The sequence below is a fragment of the Bombyx mandarina genome, chromosome 21, assembly GCF_030267445.1.
Source record: "Bombyx mandarina strain Sakado chromosome 21, ASM3026744v2".
NCBI classification, from domain to species: Eukaryota; Metazoa; Arthropoda; class Insecta; order Lepidoptera; family Bombycidae; genus Bombyx; species Bombyx mandarina.
This window is the reverse complement of record NC_143227.1, coordinates 8,817,580-8,827,622: the sequence shown is the minus strand read 5'-3', so window position 1 is coordinate 8,827,622 and position 10,043 is coordinate 8,817,580. Positions and strand designations below refer to the sequence as shown.

The window sequence follows — 10,043 nt, the reverse complement described above, 5'->3', positions numbered from 1 at the left end:
GAAGCTTTTTAAAGCCCATTTACATACGTTGCTTGTAAAATAAATATAGTTTTATATTATTCCACATTGATTATAGCAGGTAATTTATATAGGACAATAGAATTCGGAGTGACTTATTTGAAAAAAATAATGAAACATTGAAGAAAAGTAAAATAAATGGAAATGAATTAATAGAAAATAAAGCAGTGATCTTTAGAATTCAATATTTTTAATATGTTTTTTTGTTTGCGTACATCTCCGGAACTACTGATCGGATTTTCACGTATCACAACATCGGGAGCAGGATTGTTGAAAATTGGAGGCTGCAGAAACTAATCGTAATTTAAAGGTTTATGGAATTTACTATTATTCGAATACTTAAATTATACAATATTATTAACGTAATTATGTTTGGTTGTAACGTTTTCATCTAATCATTGAAGCGATTTTGTCGAAATTCGTTCGTTATTCGCTTGAGCCGTGGGAGAGAATATTGGCTACCTTTCATTCTACTTCTGAGCACGGGTTTCCGCCTACACAATATAAAGTGTAGTCCGCGTGGGTAAAGTAGCGATCAAAAGAATATAAGTTATAATATGCATGTTCTACATCCATATTCTATATCCGTAAATATTATAAAATGTGGGATGTATGGTCAATCGTAAAGTTCTTCAAATTTTTTGTCTACCTGCTGCTATCAACCTCAAGGGGTTATACTGGCCATATAGCTCTTCAAATGTCTTAGAATAGGTGTAATTTTTTAAATCGTGTTTTTATAAATTGTATTGCGAAATGTCAGTAGGTACGATTCTCGAGGACATTGATGTCGATATATAACTCAAATTTGTTTTAAATGGTAATAAACTGAAGAAAAGAATGAAGCAGATTAAAGTTGTAAAATAAATGTAGCATGACTTTTATTACATCATACAAGGTTAATGAATGAGTTCTGACTAATATTCCTACGTGCAGCAACATAATTAGTGCAATGTTTGGCGCCAAAATTGTGTCTAATTACTGTACGTGATTATTTGACCGAATAAATAGAGTCGTGTTGCGGTCGTGTTAATTATTGACGAACCCGTAGAGATATATGTAGTTGCGTTGATAATATGCTGTTTCATGCTAATGATTATCGTGTCATACGAGATAATACGTTATTATTATATAGTGCTTCAGACAAAAATAATACAAAGACTTTAAACAAAAAAATCGTTTATCAATTGAGTGTAAAAGAGCAGGAAATAATTGAAAAAATATATTTTATATGAAAGGAGTAATACCAGATTACCCTAGAATTACTTAACTTTTTTGGATTCCAATTTATCCGAATTTTGTTGGTTGAAGCTTAGCTGATAGTCGCAATGCATCTCTTCATATCTGCTTGTGTGCCAATTATGCATATCGTCAGTAAAAAAGAAATAAGCTAAAGCGAAAATAAAAAGAAAACCTGAAATACAACTTAGCCTATTTAAGCTAAACGAATTGTTACATTTGTTACTTAGTAACTGCCCCGGTATCACGGCGTAATGGTTTGACTATGAGTCTCCCGGGGAACCTTATAATAAATAGGCCACGGATGATCCGTGATGAAATTTTCATTTATCAATGAATGTTAACGTAACATTGAATCGTTTCTTTTCGAATATTTCATTTAATAACAGTCATATTATGCTAATACATACTCAAGGTAAATTGACTGTTTAATTGTCACGAATGTACTCTAATACTATTTTCAATTAAACCCAAAAAGCATTATTATTTTTGAAGTGCTCCTATCTAAATTCTATCGTTGTGTTATTACAAAAATAGCTATTTATAGCAATATTTTTTTATTGCTTCTAATAAAAATGCGTTATGTTAATGAAACTCCTTTACATAAGTTATCGCAATGAAACTTTATAATCCTGGATTAGTGTGTCGCCGTGGCAACTATGAGAAATACCAGCATGGAATTGGAAAAGTTGAGGCGCATGGTGGCAGAGGATTAGCGCTCGCCGCATTGACTATTATGTTCATCGGGACAATACGACATGTACTCTCGACAGTGTTTTTGTTTATAACAGAATGTCGGCTAAATCTTTTTTTTGTTTCTTATAAAAAAAAGATGTGTGGTGTCGTGGGACACCGTTATAAAAATACTAATTTAAAGTTCTATTCGAGGTATAAAGAAAATAAAGCTGTAGGTTTCGCAACAGCCCACGGTCATTCGGTAACGTGCGAACTTATTGTGGTACACTTCCTTCACGGTTGTTTATTATGCATAAGAGTTAGTGTATTGCGCAAACAAACGCTCTGACATCGTTGTCAATGAATGATAAAAAAATATGTTATTTTTTGTACGTTATTACAAAGTTAAGTCGTACACTGTGTGCATTATTACTGGAGCCCATAGACATCTACAACGTAAATGCGCCACCCACCTTGAGACATAAGTTCTGAAATCTCAGTATAGTTACAACAACGGCTGCCCTACCCTTCAAACCGAAACGCATTACTGTTTCACGGCAGAAAATAGGTAGGGCGGTGGTACCTACTCGCGTGGACTCACAAGTGGTACCACCAGTAAAAAGTTACTAACAAAAGTAGTACCAGTAACTATGTTAACCGAGCAATTGCACCCGCGATTTTTTCTAAAAGTGTGGTGTTCGGAATTAACGGCATTACCACGTCTTTGTTTTACAATGTAATTCCTTGAAAACCATATTTAGGTATGTTGGATTCTTGTTTTGTATTCTAAAAAGTATTTATTCCAAACCTATTTTTTATTTTAAAAATTGAAACATCACGCAGTCACATAAAATAATTCGAAACATTTTCATTATTTCAATTTATCAAACCATGTAGAAAATTTGCACTTAAAACTATTTATTGCGTTTGAAAATTAAACAAAATTTCTCTTTATGGACCGATTTTATTTTAATGTGTTCTGAAATTTAATTGGACTGGATTCGTTTGTGCATTGTGCAAGAGAACATCGCTATGCCGTAATTTGGTGCTCCAAAATTATTTTAGCATTTGTTTGCGTGTTCATTTCTTCATGTTTCTCATAACAGCGAAAGCTTTGTACGCCCAGTTGATAAGCTGAAATAAAACGGTATTGCTTCGCTTTGGGTAGGTATACCTTAAAATGCTTTGAGTTTATAAAAAATATGTTTGTACAAATTTTCGCCGACTCTTATTTTCATTATGAAAATTTGTATAAGGGCCATGAATAAGATGCCCGGTGTACTCGTATCAAACGATGCGACTATGCTGGAGTTCAAATCTCGAAGGAAGTACCAATATTTTGAAGAAAATACGTACATAAGTAGGTCCTTTAAAGTTAGATTTTGATTCTCTAGTAACCACTTATCACGAGGTGGACTATGAGCTCATTCAAAAACTATACTGACGTACAGTCAAAAGGTATGATAAATAAAAAAAGGATGAAAAGAAGTATTTACAATTAAATTTAGAATTAAAAGAAAATTTACTAAAACATCAAATTAGTATATTTTCTGCTGTAATATTTGAAACGTTATCAATAAAAAATCTGCCCTCTTCTTTTTCAAATTAAAATTACGAATAGCTACCAAATGTTTCATTCTGAACCAGTCTCCGGTTTCAGGCTTACTGTGACAACTTCATTGCGTAAACATTCTTTATGTAAATTATTTACAAACAAAGTTGAAAGAGGTACCCGATGCTGTCAGTACACAAGGCATTCGCATCCTATGGTATATTTTCCAAAATAGATTATTTCATGTTCTTATTTAAAAATATGTAAGTACCAAAAATTGTTTATATTTCATATACTTTTTCCACCTTAAGCCCAACTCAAATGTGATTTAAATTAAAAGTAACTTACAACAGTATATGTGTCTAGCGACAATGTGAAAATCTTTCCGGCGGAAAGCCGCATGGGACGTTTGCATCTCTCCATGAAAATAATTATAAACATACATGTTTTTCGATTCAAATTACGCCAAGGACCGTCAAAAGCTGCTTGACGTAGATCGTTGCTCTGTAAGCATGAAAAACCATTAAATACTAATTATCTTTAACTGGAAAAAATCTGGTTGTCTTTATGTTTTGAAATCTGTTTCAATCTCTTATTTATCTCGTCTCTAATTTAATGACCGAGGTTCGTCCTGTTAAATCATCATTATTGGAGGTTTTGTTTTTTGAGGTAGTTTTTGGAGGTGGCGGTCGGCTTTCCGATCGTGAGCTAGTTTGCATATGTACACTATTAAAAAAACCTACCTTCCAAATTAATTCGTTTCCGAACCAGCATAGAATAAAAACTTCAATCAACATGCAAGTCAAGTAAATTGCCATCCAAACCATCTGCATCGGATGACTTGTTGGATTCTCAATCTGCATGAAAAAAAACACACATCTGTTTCTCACCCGTAATCATAAACAATCTGAAGAATCATTTCATTTAATTTATTTTCAAAACAATACCAATTGTATTGGTTAAACATAACACGTAACCAATAAGGAAAATGGCATTAGTTACCGACAAAAACTGAATTCCAATCAAACAGAGGACCATGACGCTCAGCATGAACTGCAATGCGGAAGCCAGACTAAAGGCGCTCTCTATCACTGATACGTATCTAGGAAATAGAAACTTTTGTAAAGCTGTTTGCTAGATGCACCAAATTTCTTGAATCTCGAACACAAAATTATAATTACATTACTTTTTACGGGTCTTAAAAAAAATAGTAACTGTTTTTATTTTATTTATACTTAAAATTAATGACAGAAGTATAGATTAAAGAATTTATTGTACTGATGAAAATGAATAAGCACACAAAAAATATAATTGAAGACCAAAGATGTAAGCGCAAAAAACTGGAAAAATTGAACATAAAAAAATTATCACATTAAATACTTTAATGCTTAATATTTAATGCTATATTTCTCAAATACAAAAGTATAATAAAATTGAGCCTTTGACCGACGACGACCTCAGCAGCAGACTCCGGGATTCTAAGTTTTAAATGAAAAATTCATTTAAAATTCGAAGCTCTTGAATATAAGTGAAAATCATTTACAATTATTACAACAGCATTCTTACATCACACTAGTAAAATAGGGCTACTCTTCATTGTTATTGTATCGAAATGTTTTATGAAATAGAAATTTATTGACGTTGTTCACGCATGACCGCTCCGAAGTTATTCATTCCTTATGGATACTATTCCAGAAACCATCTCGAAAGTGCGAAAAACAACAGTACAAAATTTCAACATAATCAGGTAAAAGATCCATGAATGCATACAACACGAATGAACACACAAACCAGAATGCATTAATTTTATTAAAAAAAGAGATCGCAATTGAATTTTTGTTTACCTTATAATACTGTTATGTAATAATATGCATTCTTTGAGAATACGCTTTGTAAAATATAAATTGGTATATTTTCCGATATATTTATTATCACTAATGGCCCTTTTGCGTCGTCTTTCCGCAAGAACATCGAAATTACGAAGATTAAACGCCAATATTTCTATTTGGCCGACTGAAACGAGGAAATATAAATTTGCAACACGGCATAATATTATTACACTTGTAGATGTATTTATATATTACACTTAATGTACTTAAAATTTAATATATCTCTTCTAGAAAATACTTGTTCGTTGTTGTTGTTACTTGGCATTGTTGATTTTCCGATAAGTTCTTATTTTACTATTTGTATCATAGTTTTATTAGCTAATACGACAAATATTTTAATTTATTCCACGAAATCATGTAACTAAGTAAGTATACTTTAATATTCATGTTATTTTCCATTAAATGGACTCTGATTTTATGCAGTAGATTTTTTTTTCACAATAAACGAACAGCTTTGGGCTCTTGTAAGGGAAGGTAATAGTACTCAAAGTCGTCTAGGAAGACGGTACCCATCCGTGTGGGCGCATATAATACGCCCTTACAACCCATAAAAATATTTACTAAGCTAAGCATTTGTAGTATTGTCGTTTTAGTTAATTAAAGTGCAAAGATAACAAAATGTTTACTGGTGGTAGGACTTCATGTGAGTAAGCACGGGTAGGTACCACCACCCCTCCTATTTCTGCCGTGAAGCAGTAATGCGTTTCGGCTTGAAGGGTGGCGCAGCCGTTGTAACTATACTGAGACCTTAGAACTTATATCTCAAGGTGGGTGGCGCATTTGCGTTGTAAATGTCTATGGGCTCCATTAACCACTTAACAGCAGGTGAGCTATGAGCTCGTCCACCCATCTAAGCAAGAAAAAAAATTGTCTATGTAGCATCTACCGGTAATTTTATTTCACGCGCTATTTCTTGTGCTACGCGACTCCGAGTTTATTAACTGTGTTACATAAAATGCCGTCGAAAAATACTGACGCAAATACGTTTAGTTTCCAATTAATTTAATATTATTGCTTGTATTCCATTTGAGGAACCTTTACACACAGAAAAGCCACCAGACACCGTCTTAAATCAAAATTAATATCATATATTATAATAATCAATGAATTTGTGTTAAATTAATCAATAAATCTTACTTGCAGAGGCGACAAAGGCCGCCAGTATGGTGTCCATAACCCCGTCGATTATACACGTCGCAGGCTTGTAATAAATCTGCGAACGCAACCGACAGTTAATTACTGGACCATTATTCTCATTAGAATGGAGTCCAATTAATCTTCTATGTATTGGGTTTGCTTAGTCTCGGTCGATTATTAGGTAATTAGCGGATGCCTAGAGCTTTCCACTGTATGCAAGAACTAATTTTATAAGTAAGTTAGACTGCGGAATGTTCAATCTTATTAACGGTTCAAGGTTTCAACATTGGTCCAGGTGATTGCTAAAAATAGTAAACAAGTACTTTTTTAAATTCTTTTATCAATAAACACCCACGTCGATTCCGTAGATAGAATATTAACCCGCTTAACGAATAAAAGTTTTTATTTAGCGATGATTATTTTTGTACGTGATAATATTATACCAAAATACATTTGTTTAGAAGTAGAAACTGATGCCAGCCTCAGACAGTCTGTTTTACTGTAGACGAGAAGATAATTTAGTGGTCCACCTGCCCGGTCATATGAGTGGACCGTGTACACTATAATGTGAATATTGCCACCCAAATTGACAAGAGATCAAAGTCTGGATTTTATGACAACAAAGGTTGTCCTACTAACTTTTGAAGTTGTAATACATTACTGCATTGCAGTAGAAGAAGAGTAGAAGAATAAGTAGTAGTTTAAGTCAATTAAGTACGTATTTAAAAAAAACTGCTCTCGTTCGTAGTATTTGAAACTTGATATTAGTAGTTTCACTCCACATTAATCTTTTTTTTTTCTCGACCTATGCTGACAGCCTTGAGAGGCGATTTCAGTTTCGCCCTAATGTGTAGGTGAGCTCACGGGGCTCAAACCTGAGTGTTGCTAACACTGGCCCTAGCAAGAGTAGTGCTTCGCAGAATCTACCACCGGATCGGAAACGCGACCCACTGAGAAGATCTGGCGAGAAACTCAGTGGGCTGTGTCTGTGGATTAATTCGTTTGTCGAGCCCTTCGTCGCTAGCGACGGGTTCGACGAGGACGGTGACCGGTGCTTATGGTACCTAAGAGCACCGATAAGGGATCGCGAGGATCCGTAATGACATGTTTTTGGGCGACGTCGACTGTTTACCATTTGGTGTACAGGATCGGGTATGTAATTTCCAGCGGCCACGACAAGAGGGTTCTCATGTCCTGCCGCCTTTTCAAAGTGCCTGAATCATAAGACTCAATCCAGTAGGTCACGGACTCGATGTTAAGCGGATATCAAAGCTCATTTTAGCGGTAGGCAGCGGCTTGGTTCTGCCCCTGGCATTGCTGAAGTCCATGGGCAACGGTAACCACTCACCATCAGGTGGGCCGTATGCTCGTCTGCCTACAAGGGCAATAAAAAAAAAAAAAAAAATCATGTACATATATGCCTTAATCAATGTGAATTCCCCTGCTCACCTTTAAATATGATATACATACATGAATAATGGCTACATGGCAATCCATATATTCTGTTATACACCGAAGAATGTATTAATAAATTAGAACTCACGTGATGTAGGTATAAATAGGCATACGTAGGATTTTTGTATACATCAAAAAAAGGATATTCCACGTTTGTCGGCAAAATATCAAAGTTCTCTGTAAGTGGCAGGATTATTCCGACTAAAAAAAGACACATGTAATATGAACGAATCGAAAATTTATCATAATATGTGAAACAAATATTTTATGCTGCGTAATCAGTCTAGTAATATATGTAAGTTTTTAGATGTGTGTGTAAATAATAAATGAAGTTTACCCGAAACGGCTCCGACACACATAGTAGCGTAGGAAGTCATAACGAAACGAGCTTTTCGTATGCTTTTACGTATGATTTCTTTATGTTCTGGTTCATTAGGCTCAAATTCTTTGCAATGTAAGAACTTCTGCAGGCTAATCACTTTATCCTTATTTAACCAAAATACTAATACTTTAAAATATGTGTACATTTCACTTAAAAACAAGTACAATCTGCAAAAGATTAATTTTTCTTTTAAACATAACTTTAGAGAATTTCGTTAAATAAATACTTGTGGTATTAGAGAAAACAAGGTTTGTAAACATCATTGTATGTGTACCCTTCAGCGACGTCTCCGATATTATCCCGGCGCTTCAGTAAATAAACGACTTCTCCGATACCAGGAAAAAAACATACTAGCCATAGCACCAATAACGTGTACATCATATTCAGCCAAAATTTGAGGCTTTTCTTTGGGTAATTGTTATACCAGAGTCCGTAAAACTTTAGCCAGAAAATATGCACTGCATGGTATAGCTTTGGATCTAGATCGTCCCACGATTCAAGGACGCCATAAGGAAAAATCGGTGATAGCTTTTCCTTAACTTTCTGAATTAACGTTTTCATTTCGAGAACCGATACCTTTGACGCGTAATCCGAGAATGCCTCAGAAACTCATCATAATATGTTCCCTCGTACCGAAGCAGATTAACAGAAATCTACGTCAAGTGGTATTATACATTATTTTCTAGGGTTCGTAGTTAAGACGAAGTTTTTGTTTTGTACAATTTAGCCGTCATTTTAGAACCAAAGAATTGGTTGTTATTTTATAAATACGAAACGTAATATTTACTTTAATATTAATCCATGATAAACACTTGATTTCCAATAATACTTTAATTTGAAATTAAAAAGAGTAAAGTATTGACCAAAAAAATCTTTATATAATAGTACGCGACATTCGATCATAGAGATTACTTATTTTATAAATTAGCGTAGAACGTAGCTTGTAACTTACTTGAGACCTTAGAACTTATATCTCAAGGTGGGTGGCGCATTTACGTTGTGGATGTCTATGGGCTCCAGTAACCACTTAACACCTTGGGCTGTGAGCTCGTCCACCCATCTAAGCAATAAAAAAAACACATTTTAATATTTTCAAACATCTAGCTTACAAAGCAATTTCGAAATATTTCCCCCTTAAGGAGCTAATTTAATATGTCGACAAAAGCAATTACAGTAATTACAACAGCAATATAATTACCACTCTAAGAAAAGGTACCGCTCTCAACTATAGATAATTGTATTTTCAAAGGGATTTTAAGATATACATATTTTGAAACAACAGACAAAGTAGAATATTGAAGGAGTGATTGGATTCTTAAAGGGTATTTTTTCTTTGATGATTATTGAATATTGTTTTAACAAGATTTTGCTAGATTTTATCGAAGTCAAATGCGTACCTTGAAATAACATATTGAATCAGCGCGCAGCGTTTGTGTGTGTCTGTGTGTGTTAATGCAATTAACATAAATGTTTTTTTTCCGTTAAGTTAATCATATAATATTAACATAATTAAACTTAACATGTAAAAAAAAGCTATATGTTCCGGATTTCGTTTTAATAATATAAACACTTTTCATTTTATTAAAACGAAATTCACTTAATAAGATGAGTACTTATTATTTTATCAAAATGTGTGCTTATCATTTTAATGAAACGAAACAAAATATATATCCAGCGTGTTACAAAATTTCACATCGAA

General features: G+C 33.8%; 1 protein-coding gene across 1 annotated transcript; it reads right to left on the bottom strand.

The window, feature by feature from the left end:
- Positions 1-2,867: 2,867 nt before the first annotated feature.
- Or-44 (olfactory receptor 44) lies at positions 2,868-8,964 on the bottom strand. Its single transcript, XM_028170774.2, has 9 exons — positions 8,619-8,964; positions 8,300-8,511; positions 8,051-8,163; positions 6,508-6,583; positions 5,326-5,494; positions 4,484-4,583; positions 4,225-4,338; positions 3,830-3,985; positions 2,868-3,063 (listed from the first exon to the last, which is right to left on the bottom strand). The coding sequence occupies exons 1-9, from the start codon at positions 8,903-8,905 to the stop codon at positions 3,010-3,012; spliced, it is 1,281 nt and encodes a 426-aa protein (XP_028026575.2). The 5' UTR covers positions 8,906-8,964; the 3' UTR covers positions 2,868-3,009.
- Between the last annotated feature and the right edge of the window lie 1,079 nt (positions 8,965-10,043).

Coding starts and splice junctions, on each gene's coding strand:
- Or-44 (XM_028170774.2), bottom strand. CDS start 8,905: ATGAAAACGTTAATTCAGAAAGTTAAGGAAAAGCTATCACCGATTTTT. Junction 5,495..6,507: donor GGCCTTTGTCGCCTCTGCAA/GTAAGATTTATT, acceptor TCCTCGTTTCAG/TCGGCCAAATAGAAATATTG. Junction 3,986..4,224: donor GAAACGAATTAATTTGGAAG/GTAGGTTTTTTT, acceptor TCATGCTTACAG/AGCAACGATCTACGTCAAGC.